Here is a 12639-nt window from a genome sequence, read left to right as displayed (position 1 = left end):
ATATATTTAAATGATATTGACATCCATTTTATGTTCAATTAATAGAGTTCTGTTTTGCTAATTGTAGGATACTGTCAATTGTTTTTGCACCAATTTCTTGATATCTAGGCCCTAACACATGCACAAATGTGTCAAATATTTGCTTTAGTGCATAGCCTAAGCATTCAAATAAGCCGCCTCAATAATTTTCCAATTGGTGATGTTTTCTCACGAGGATCTGATCCATGATCTGTATCTAAATGTTAAGGAAAGATTTGAATGGAGAACGTTGAACAGAGAGCAACACTGCCTTTCTTTCAAACCAGTACAGACACATAAGCTCTAATGATGTGCTTAATGGAAAGTTCTCCCTATGTGGTGTTTTGGGGAAACGCGTGAGAGTTCGGACGTTATTGAAATGCTGAATCGTAAAAAAATTAAATAAATGTTTGATTTCCATCGCTATCGGAAAACCGGGCACTGGTTATTAATTCGTAGGCTATTTGCATTTATGCAAAACATATGGATTCTCCCTTTAAAAAAAAGGAGTGGGTGGTGAATATCAAGAGCTGCTTTGAATTATGAACATACCAGTTCCTGTAAGTGACTCAAAGTACTGAATATGTGAGAACCCCAGATCCTCCCTCAAGTTATTTCGTATTACGGGGACCTACACCAACATCTTTTGGACTTATTAGTTTTGGTGCGGTCCGGACTGGCTTTGACGTAGAAGTGCACGGACGGGATATTCCCTAAAAACACGCCACTTCGATACAAATGACTTTTCGTAGCAGGTTAGGAGAGCATTTTCGCTAAGCCTAATCCTTTTTCCTAACCTTGACCTAATTCTCCTAACCTGCTAATAAGTTAAATTCTCCTAACTAGCTGGATCGAAGTGGTGTGTTTTAAAGAGAATCTCTTCCATGGACGTTGATTTTTGGTCCAAACCTTGGTGGAAAAGACTTGGGACACAGAAAGGGGACAGCCCTGGTGCGTCAGATGTGAGCTGATTTTGAGGGAGTCATCTGAATGTTCCCCTGAACAACGGTGATCTACTCTGACATCACAGTGGAGTGGGAGGCGGCCGTCAACAAGCCCATAGAGATGGCCCAGAGGGAGGAGGCCATCAACAAGCCCATAGAGATGGCCCAATGGGAGGAGGCCGTCAACAAGCCCATAGAGATGGCCCAGTGGGAGGAGGCCGTCAACAAGCCCATAGAGATGGCCCAATGGGAGGAGGCCATCAACAAACCCATAGAGATGGCCCAGTGGGAGGCGGCCATAAACAAGCCCATAGAGATGGCCCAGTAGGAGGAGGCCATCAACAAGCCCATAGAGATGGCCCAGTGGGAGGAGGCAGTCAACAAACCCATAGAGATGGCCCAGTGGGAGGAGGCCGTCAACAAGCCCATAGAGATGGCCCAATGGGAGGAGGCCGTCAACAAGCCCATAGAGATGGCCCAATGGGAGGAGGCCGTCAACAAGCCCATAGAGATGGCCCAATGGGAGGAGGCCGTCAACAAGCCCATAGAGATGGCCCAGTAGGAGGAGGCCGTCAACAAGCCCATAGAGATGGCCCAGTAGGAGGAGGCCATCAACAAGCCCATAGAGATGGCCCAATGGGAGGAGGCCGTCAACAAGCCCATAGAGATGGCCCAGTGGGAGGAGGCCGTCAACAAGCCCATAGAGATGGCCCAATGGGAGGAGGCCATCAACAAACCCATAGAGATGGCCCAGTGGGAGGCGGCCATCAACAAGCCCATAGAGATGGCACAGTAGGAGGAGGCCATCAACAAGCCCATAGAGATGGCCCAGTGGGAGGAGGCCGTCAACAAACCCATAGAGATGGCCCAGTGGGAGGAGGCCGTCAACAAGCCCATAGAGATGGCCCAATGGGAGGAGGCCGTCAACAAGCCCATAGAGATGGCCCAATGGGAGGAGGCCGTCAACAAGCCCATAGAGATGGCCGTCAACAAGCCCATAGAGATGGCCCAGTAGGAGGAGGCCGTCAACAAGCCCATAGAGATGGCCCAATGGGAGGAGGCCGTCAACAAGCCCATAGAGATGGCCCAGTAGGAGGAGGCTGTCAACAAGCCCATAGAGATGGCCCAGTAGGAAGAGGCCGTCAACAAGCCCATAGAGATGGCCCAATGGGAGGCGGCCGTCAACAAGCCCATAGAGATGGCCCAATGGGAGGAGGCCGTCAACAAGCCCATAGAGATGGCCCAGTAGGAGGAGGCCATCAACAAGCCCATAGAGATGGCCCAGTAGGAGGAGGCCGTCAACAAGCCCATAGAGATGGCCCAATGGGAGGCGGCCGTCAACAAGCCCATAGAGATGGCCCAATGGGAGGAGGCCGTCAACAAGCCCATAGAGATGGCCCAGTAGGAGGAGGCCATCAACAAGCCCATAGAGATGGCCCAGTGGGAGGAGGCCGTCAACAAGCCCATAGAGATGGCCCAGTAGGAGGAGGCCATCAACAAGCCCATAGAGATGGCCCAGTGGGAGGAGGCCGTCAACAAGCCCATAGAGATGGCCCAGTGGGAGGAGGCCGTCAACAAGCCCATAGAGATGGCCCAGTGGGAGGAGGCCGTCAACAAGCCCATAGAGATGGCCCAGTAGGAGGAGGCCATCAACAAGCCCATAGAGATGGCCCGGCTCTCTGTCAACCAGCTGGGTGTTTGCATTTCTATGTGACAGGCGTATGCCCACACTACCCCCCCCCCGGGCAGTACAATAGGCCCCCTACCATCCAGCAGTGTGTTCCTGGGCAGTACAATAAGAATGGCGTGCATCTTACAGATGAGGGCAATAACCTCGTCCCTTGAGAGTCAGAGCTGGTCTCTCCTCCATTCTAGCAAGACGCATAATTTGCCTACTGCCATAATCAATTTAATAATCAAATTAACACTGTATGCAAACATACTCAAGCAGGCAATGAGTGGTGTTTTACCTGTGCAGCACCATCACACCCAGACTACTTTTTACATTCAGATTTTCTGGGCACTGAAAAGTAACTTGACTCCTCATCAGAATGCCAGAATTTACTCTACATGTTTGAAACAGCGCTGCTGTCAGTCTGGTAAGTTGCTAGCATGCATTTGCACACTTGCAGTGCACAACTGAACCGAGGCTTTGTTTACATGTGCGTATGGGGTTCAACCATTTTCTCTATGCAGTTCAACATAGCTAGCTTACCGTTTCTTAAATACATTTTTCTCTATGGTGTGTGTTGTAGTCTTGGTTATTCTTAGGTCGATGAAATGTAGCATAGCTAACTGCAGTTTTTGTCCTGTTTGAAAATCGGTCTACCTTGTCTTACTGTAGCTTGCTCTATTGAGTAGCTGTTGGCTTTACAAACATATTTCAGTGCAAAAAGGTGACAAGTCCAATGATCAATTTATAGATGCTGTAGTCTCCTCCTTATCCAACACCGACATATTGAGCTATATGTTAGGTTGGGGCATGAAATTGACATTTTTTCACCTAATGCTAAATGACCCTGTTAAAAATCCAGTATGTGGTTCTCGGTAACGGCTGGGCAGCTCATGACGAGAGGCGAGGAGTGTGTTGTTTGCCTCCAATCAAGTTGATTAGCAAATGTTCTTCAACATTGGTGCCATAGTGGCTTAGATCGGATGGTCGGGAGATTTTAATTGAACTTCAAACAATCCCTAGTATAGTTTGTACCAACCGGACATTGGAATGTTCGCAATTGGGATGGTGGGACTTCTGTTGCGGTCAGAGGACCTTGCCTGCGTTACCTCCCTACTCTTCCCACACCCCTCCCACGTCCCCCAGGGCAGGCCACAGACACACAGTAGCATACCTCTTCTGGTGAAGTATTCCTGTGAGAATTTCCCACTCAGTGCATAGTGGCGGGGAACTTTCCCCAACAGCTCAATAATCAGAGCTAGGTGGTCTGGAGGCCCGGGGCAGATCACAGAGAGAGAGGGATAGAACAGGGAACGAGGAGAGAGCAGAAAGAGAGGAGGGAGACAAAGTGGAGGAGAGAAAGCAGGGGATACAGGGAAATAGAGGGGATGGTGAAGAAGCAGAACAGAGCCAAGTGGCAGCATATTAAGACAAATGGATAAAGATGACGACGTAATGGCATGAAATGACGCACATGTACGACAAAACCCTAGAATGATTCTAATTCTACAGAGAAAAGCCCACAGTCTCTTTGCCAACCAAACAACTGCAGTGGTTTGAAAAGAGGTTAAGTGCAGAAAGCCTCTGTATCAGTGGACTGAAGCCTTGTGACAATGACCAAAGGAGTTGGGTAAGACGGCACAAACACATCTGGAGCAAGATTGGTTTCTGTTTCACATAAGACACGCCAGTAAGATGGAGAATGGCAATGAAGTCATTCATTGGGGTTAGCTGTTAGAAATGGAGACAGAAACTCATCACGGCAGTATATACACACACACACAGCCAATCTATAAGGAAGTGTTTAGATGCAAGGTGTGAGCAGTAGGAGATAGATAGCTGTAGCTGACAGCAGAACCTGAAGACATCATAGAGTAAACTGAAATGACATTCCTCCTTATAAGGCTGCACAAGCCAAGGCATGCCAGTTAGATGTAGCGTAGCCCAGGGCTTTCTCAGCCAACAACACGCCACTGAAACAATCACGCCACTGCACATGCCGATGTGAGCAAAGCATGGTACAGAGGCAGCAAAGGAGGTGGAGAACAGCTGAAGAGTAACGTAGGGATGAGGTGAATGAGGGATGAGTAGGAAAAGGGGTGGGGATATGTGGGCACCATCTTTAGAAATATGGCTCCAATTTGTTATAGTGGAAATAGACACAGGAATGCAAGTAGGTACCCAACATCACATGATCATAGATTTACTCATAACAATAATGTCCAATAAACACCAAACAGGTTTTCTTTGACTAAAAAACGCTTTCAATGGAAGATCTACACTGAACATGGTTTTTAGTCCAAGACTAGGCTTAAAATATCTGGGAAACTGGCCCTTTAAAGATGGACTATAACTGCTGCTGCCAACTCTTCTGGAACTATATGGCATGACAATGATGGAATAGTTGGCTAAAAGCACAATGTATAGGACCAGGCTAGCTGACGTATGCTAAACCAGGACTCTCCAACCCTGTTCCTGGAGAGCTACCCTCCTGTAGGTTCACTCCAACCCTGTTCCTGGAGAGATACCCTCCTGTAGGTTCACTCCAACCCTGTTCCTGGAGTTACACTCTCCTGAGAACCTATAGGACGGTAGCTCTCCAGGAACAGGTTTGGAGTGAAAACCTACAGGACCATAACTCTCCAGGAACAGGGTTGTAGTGAGAACCTACAGGACGGTAGCTCTCCAGGAACAGGGTTTGAGAGCCCAAATGGCTATTCAACTAATATCACTTAAAGGACTTACACAAACCGTAGTGTTTATATTGTCATCTGGACTACTATTCAAATCATACAATAGTGTACCACCAAACGCATTGCACAGTATTGTACCATCGAATACACACCACCTACTGCAAAAAGCGTCATTGTTGATTTTTAAATCATTAATTCATATTTAGGACCAACTAAAACCCAAAAAGTGATGGAGATTAAATGACAACGCATTCATATTTTGGTAAAGCTTTTCACAGTAGGCCAATGGTTAATATCACAAATCCAAAATGGCTCTTCCTTGCATATTAGGCAGCTGAAGCAATTTCCAACATATGTACATATCTGCCATTTTCAACATATACTGTGTACGTACATATGCCATTTTCAACATAAAATATAGCTCTACATTCAACATGCATTAAAAACATACTGCTACAGCGTAGAGACAACCATCAAAACACTAAAACAGGAAAAGACCAGCCTAAGTAGATCTAAATCAAGCAGCAGAGTACGTATCACTACCTTCGTCCCTGGAGTAATCTTCCCCGGAATGGGGCTCAAACAAGTAGTCCCCAGTAGCCAGCTCAAAAGCCTGCAGAGACAAGTAAACAAACTATAAACATAAATAGCAACAAAACACAGACAGGAAACAGACACTATACTGTAGGGAGAAAGACAGTCAGCCATTCTAAATATAATCTACTTCCTGTACAGACGTTCCTCTTCCCGTAAAGTCAAATATCCCTAAGTTAGGAAATTTACTAGTAAAAAAGGGAATTCTAGTCCTTAACTTTGTGATCCATCTAAGACGACCTAAGTTAGTTAGTAAATAAATAATGAAGCCAATTTGTATATTGCTGATTCATGATCTATGTTAGGGTTCATTCAGATATCCAAGGGTTTGAGATGTTGAGTAATGAGACTGATGAGGTAATAATATATTAACAGAAGACTAATCGACAACATAACAAAATATCTGAAGTTAGTCAGGGAAATTGAAACTATAAACATTTTTCCGTGGTGCCCCAACTTCCTAGTTAATTACTATTCTGTGATTCTTTGAAATACAGAATACACAGAGAATTGATTTGATAATATACATTCTTCACATTTAATGACAGAAAACGCCATGACAGAGGGCATAGGTCCACCCACTGGGGAGCCTGGCCCAGCCAATCAGAGTTTTTCCACACAAAAGGGGTTTATTACAGAAAGAAATACTCCTTCAGACGATCCCACCAGGTGAAGAAGCCGGGGGTCCTGGGCTGGCGTGGTTACACGTGGTTGTGAGGCCGGTTAGACGTACTGCCAAATTCTCTACAACGACGTCGGAGGCAGTTTATGGTAGAGAAATTAACATGACATTTTCTGGCAACATCTCTGGTGGACATTCCTACAGTCAGTATGCCAATTGCACACTCCCTTAAAACTTGAGACATCTGTGGCATTGTCATGTGACAAAACTACACATTTTAGCCTTTTGTCCCCAGCACAAGTTGCATCTGTGTATTGATCATGCTGTTTAATCAGCTTCTTGATATGCCACACCTGTCAGGTGGATGGATTATCTATTGCAAAGGAGAAATGCTCACTAACAGGGATGTAAACAAATTTATGCACAACATTTGAGAGAAATACATTTTTTGTGGGCATGGAACATTTCTGTGATCTTTTATTTCAGCTCATGAAACATGGGACCAACACTTTAAATGTTGCGTTTATATTTTTGTTCAGTATGTATGCATGTAAAGTGTGTAAGTGGTTGTTGTCCAGTCTTACCATGCAGGCGGTACTCCATATGTCAGCTGGTGTGTTGTAACCAGAGCCAATGAGCACCTCTAGAGAACGGTACTGTCTCGTCTGAATGTCTTCTGTAAAGTGCTTGTGCTGCGGAGGAGACACACAGGTCAACGGGACTACTAACTACGGTTTCTACTCAGATCAGTTCAAATAGAGAGAGACAGGTAGACCCTGATCTGAGTAGAAACAGTAGTTAATAGTCCCGTTGACTAAGAGTGAGCATTTCAGTGAGTCTATCTGGAGGGTGCCCATTTTCCATTGCACCAGGCAAGCTCAACTAAGCAGGCAGGTAACATCGATACCTGGTAGACTTAAGCAGGAAATCCCTTGGGTCATCTGCACAGATACTCACCACCCAGCAGGCGTTCCCCAGGTCTGCTATCTTGACCTTCAGTCTGCCTGCATTAAGTGGCTCCAGGGGGTTGACCAGGAGGTTTCCTGCTGCTAGTTTGGCTGCATCCCCAGAGAGCACGAAAGAGAGAGTGAGAGAGAGCGAGAGCGAGAGAAAGACAACCAGCCATTTCAACACTGACCTGACAGTAAAATAAAGGACGAACACAAACTACTGTACTTAAAACTCAGGATGAGGCGATCACTTTGTTCAATCATAACTAACCTTCTGGTTGTATCGCTAGAGATAAACATATAGCCATGGAGACAGCTCCACCACAAGGCAGGGCTCTGAAAGTGAGACCATTTTACTTAAATATTTTGCTGTGCGACCTGACATTTTTATTTAGGAGCACCAGTGCGCCTAGAAAAATTATCACCCAGATGATAACTGTTGCATCGTAGAGCAGCCCTGCAACGTAGAGCAGCCCTTGGGTGCCATGGAGATTCATGAACGTCGTTCTTACAGTTTTTCATTGTGCTCCTACATTTTTTTCAGCTTAGGAACAAACGTGCTCCACCCTGCATAGCAGCGTAATGTTCACAACAATATGGTCTACTCACCATCCTTTAGACTCTCCTGTTCTCCTCCATACTGGATGTCATCCAGCATCTCTGTGGCCTCCTCCTCCTCCCCATGACTCCTGTTCTGCTCCTCCTCCTCCCAACTCCTATCCTGCGCCTCCTCCGTGACTTCCTTCTGATTCTTCTTCTCCTGTTCCTCCTCTTCCGGTGACAGCTCCTCCTCCTCCGGGACCCTGAAGCTTGTTGACTCCATCTCAGATGCTTCTCTCCTTATCTCAGTCACCTTCCTGGGTAGAGTTCCACTCCCCTCACTCTCTGGGGTCTTAGGTTCCTCTGTTTCTGGGGACACCAGGCCGTTACACACGGGTTGAGGAGGTGGAGACTCCTGACCATTTGACACCTTTTTTGACCCCTGTGGGTTTGATAATATTGACCCCTGTGGGTTTGATAATATTGACTCCTGTGGGTTTGATAATGTTGACTCCTGTGGGTTTGATAATATTGACTCCTGTGGGTTTGATAATATTGACTCCTGTGGGTTTGATAATATTGACTCCTGTGGGTTTGATAATATTGACTCCTGTGGGTTTGATAATATTGACTCCTGTGGGTTTGATAATATTGACTCCTGTGGGTTTGATAATATTGACTCCTGTGGGTTTGACTCCTGAAGAAGCCCGTGATCTTCTGCTGGGTCTGTTTTACCGTTGTGTTGGTCTTCCTCCTTCCACTGTGCCTTCCTCTCCTTTGTTTCATCTTCCTCTTCCTCAGGACGAAGGCCGTTAAAGTTCACCTCTACCTCAGTTATTATGCTTTCTGGTACGATCCGCGTAACTTCCGCACCCGCAATGTACACTGGGTAAACAAGAAAAGAACACATCATTAGATTTAGTGGAGGCTGGACTAGTAGTTCCCTTCTAATTAGTCTGATTCTGTGTTGTTCTTCATCCTGGTCTTGGAGACCCACTGGGTGTGCAGGTTTTTGTCCCAGCCCAGCTGGGCTTGATAATTAGTAGATTAGTTGAGTCAGGTGCATCAGTGTTGAGCAAAAAGCCTGTAGAACCCAGTGTGGATCTCCAGGCCCATGATTGAAAAAGACTAATCTAACCAACTTCCCCTTGAGAGACAATACATTTGTAATGAGTTGAATTCCAGACACTCACCGGTTGTGTTTTGGCTGGCTATCTCCTGTAAGGAAACCTGTCTGAGCGGAGCACAACATGTCCGCTGCTGTTTGGAAGAGACTGGAGACTCTGGGTCCTCTTCATCTTCATCCTCCTCATCTCCCCTCCCCGGAGCCTTCTCCATCTCCTCCAGATCCAGAATGCACTTCTCCAACAGCTCCGCCTGACGCTTCTGCTTCTTCTTTAACTTCTTCTTCTTGTTCTTGGACATTTTGGCCACCTGGAGAAGAGCAAGACAAACAGTGAGCCAGACAACACAACAGTGGTTTAGTAACAGCAACAACAGGGGTTTAGTAACAGCAACGACAGGGGTTTAGTAACAGCAATGACAGGGGTTTAGTAACAGCAACAGGGGTTTAGTAACAGTAACATGGGTTCAGTAACAGCAACAACAGGGGTTTAGTAACAGCAACAGGGGTTTAGTAACAGCAACGACAGGGGTTTAGTAACAGCAACGACAGGGGTTCAGTAACAGCAACGACAGGGGTTCAGTAACAGCAACGACAGGGGTTCAGTAACAGCAACGACAGGGGTTCAGTAACAGCAACGACAGGGGTTCAGTAACAGCAACGACAGGGGTTCAGTAACAGCAACGACAGGGGTTCAGTAACAGCAACGACAGGGGTTCAGTAACAGCAACGACAGGGGTTCAGTAACAGCAACGACAGGGGTTCAGTAACAGCAACGACAGGGGTTCAGTAACAGCAACGACAGGGGTTCAGTAACAGCAACGACAGGGGTTCAGTAACAGCAACGACAGGGGTTTAGTAACAGCAACGACAGGGGTTCAGTAACAGCAACGACAGGGGTTCAGTAACAGCAACGACAGGGGTTCAGTAACAGCAACGACAGGGGTTCAGTAACAGCAACGACAGGGGTTCAGTAACAGCAACGACAGGGGTTCAGTAACAGCAACGACAGGGTTTCAGTAACAGCAACGACAGGGGTTCAGTAACAACAACAGGGGTTCAGTAACAACAACAGGGGTTTAGTAACAACAACAGGGGTTTAGTAACAACAACAGGGGTTTAGTAACAACAACAGGGGTTTAGTAACAACAACAGGGGTTTAGTAACAACAACAGGGGTTTAGTAACAACAACAGGGGTTTAGTAACAACAAACAAATCAAGCAGAGACAACTTACTGCTTTTGGAGCTGGTGCTGTGCTGACTGAAAAGAGACAGAGCCAAGTAAGAATACAAACCAATAATAACCTTGTGCCCAAACCCAGAAAAAGCAGGGCCTCCCAATAAACTGGAAGTAGGGCACTGCATCACAGTACTCAGTGTGTACTGTGTGTATAGCCCCTACCTGCGGACCCTGAGGGAGGGGGAGCCCCTGCTTTCTGCCACTCTGTAGCCTCTGCGGCCAGCCTCCTCACATAAGGCTCATTCACCGTCAGCAGGATGTTCTCTGGCTTGATGTCAGTGTGGATGATCTCACACTTGGTGTGAAGGTAGTCCAGGCCTTGGAGAACCTGAATAACATAAATGACATATGAGTCATTTAGAAGACGCTCTTTTCCAGCGTGATTTACATTCACTGCATTCAATTAAAGGAAGATAAAACAACCACATATCAGATATGGCAAGTAAAACCTTCAAACATCCACAAACACTTATGGGGGGAAACAATGTCTCATCACACATTGTTTAAATACATGTGGATTCGAGTAGCTGGCTAGGTAGAACACGCAATATTTGGTTCTGGATTCTGAGATTAGGGTAGCCAAGGTACTAGTTACCAGTCAAACGTGTTGCTCTTGCTACCCGCCGCGCGTTGCTCTTGCTACCCGCCGCGCGTTGCTCTTGCTACCCGACGCGCGTTGCTCTTGCTACCCGACGCGCGTTGCTCTTGCTACCCGACGCGCGTTGCTCTTGCTACCCGACGCGCGTTGCTCTTGCTACCCGACGCGCGTTGCTCTTGCTACCCGACGCGCGTTGCTCTTGCTACCCGACGCGCGTTGCTCTTGCTACCCGACGCGCGTTGCTCTTGCTACCCGACGCGCGTTGCTCTTGCTACCCGACGCGCGTTGCTCTTGCTACCCGACGCGCGTTGCTCTTGCTACCCGACGCGCGTTGCTCTTGCTACCCGACGCGCGTTGCTCTTGCTACCCGACGCGCGTTGCTCTTGGTACCCGACGCGCGTTGCTCTTGGTACTTGCTACCCGACGCGCGTTGCTCTTGGTACTTGCTACCCGACGCGCGTTGCTCTTGGTACTTGCTACCCGACGCGCGTTGCTCTTGGTACTTGCTACCCGACGCGCGTTGCTCTTGGTACTTGCTACCCGACGCGCGTTGCTCTTGGTACTTGCTACCCGACGCGCGTTGCTCTTGGTACTTGCTACCCGACGCGCGTTGCTCTTGGTACTTGCTACCCGACGCGCGTTGCTCTTGGTACTTGCTACCCGACGCGCGTTGCTCTTGGTACTTGCTACCCGACGCGCGTTGCTCTTGGTACTTGCTACCCGACGCGCGTTGCTCTTGGTACTTGCTACCCGACGCGCGTTGCTCTTGGTACTTGCTACCCGACGCGCGTTGCTCTTGGTACTTGCTACCCGACGCGCGTTGCTCTTGGTACTTGCTACCCGACGCGCGTTGCTCTTGGTACTTGCTACCCGACGCGCGTTGCTCTTGGTACTTGCTACCCGACGCGCGTTGCTCTTGGTACTAGTTACCCGCCGCGCGTTGCTCTTGGTACTAGTTACCCGCCGCGCGTTGCTCTTGGTACTAGTTACCCGCCGCGCGTTGCTCTTGGTACTAGTTACCCGCCGCGCGTTGCTCTTGGTACTAGTTACCCGCCGCGTGTTGCTCTTGGTACTAGTTACCCGCCGCGTGTTGCTCTTGGTACTAGTTACCCGCCGCGTGTTGCTCTTGGTACTAGTTACCCGCCGCGTGTTGCTCTTGGTACTAGTTACCCGCCGCGTGTTGCTCTTGGTACTAGTTACCCGCCGCGTGTTGCTCTTGGTACTAGTTACCCGCCGCGTGTTGCTCTTGGTACTAGTTACCCGCCGCGTGTTGCTCTTGGTACTAGTTACCCGCCGCGTGTTGCTCTTGGTACTAGTTACCCGCCGCGTGTTGCTCTTGGTACTAGTTACCCGCCGCGTGTTGCTCTTGGTACTAGTTACCCGCCAGGTGTTGCTCTTGGTACTAGTTACCCGCCACGTGTTGCTCTTGGTACTAGTTACCTGGCGTATGATGCTCTTGACGCAGGGCAGAGGAAGGCCCTGGTAATTGGACTTGATGATCCACTTCAGTAGGTGGTGCCCCAGCACCTCAAACACCATGCACACATGAGTCCCGTTGACACCGGAGATCTTGAAGTCATCCAGTAGCTGAACCACCATCTCCCTCTTGGGATCGTCAGGGTCCGTGTTTCTCACCTACGAAGC

The 12639-nt window shown here is 48.0% G+C and overlaps 1 protein-coding gene across 1 annotated transcript in view; it reads right to left on the bottom strand.

Moving 5' to 3' along the window:
* LOC109907091 (SRSF protein kinase 3) overlaps positions 1 to 12639 on the bottom strand; it is a 28554-nt gene that overhangs the window by 3831 nt on the left and 12084 nt on the right. The window contains exons 6-13 of the mRNA XM_031794747.1: positions 12436 to 12630; positions 10560 to 10725; positions 10393 to 10418; positions 9227 to 9467; positions 8103 to 8918; positions 7501 to 7601; positions 7128 to 7235; positions 5871 to 5940 (exon numbers count right to left, since the gene is read on the bottom strand). Of these exons, the coding sequence (XP_031650607.1) occupies positions 5871 to 5940; positions 7128 to 7235; positions 7501 to 7601; positions 8103 to 8918; positions 9227 to 9467; positions 10393 to 10418; positions 10560 to 10725; positions 12436 to 12630 (1723 nt within the window). The remainder of the gene's footprint in view (positions 1 to 5870; positions 5941 to 7127; positions 7236 to 7500; positions 7602 to 8102; positions 8919 to 9226; positions 9468 to 10392; positions 10419 to 10559; positions 10726 to 12435; positions 12631 to 12639) is intronic.

Source organism: Oncorhynchus kisutch, linkage group LG17 (genome assembly GCF_002021735.2).
Source record: "Oncorhynchus kisutch isolate 150728-3 linkage group LG17, Okis_V2, whole genome shotgun sequence".
NCBI lineage: Eukaryota > Metazoa > Chordata > Actinopteri > Salmoniformes > Salmonidae > Oncorhynchus > Oncorhynchus kisutch.
The sequence above is the reverse complement of the archived record's forward strand: the minus strand, read 5'-3'. Positions and strand labels throughout refer to the sequence as shown.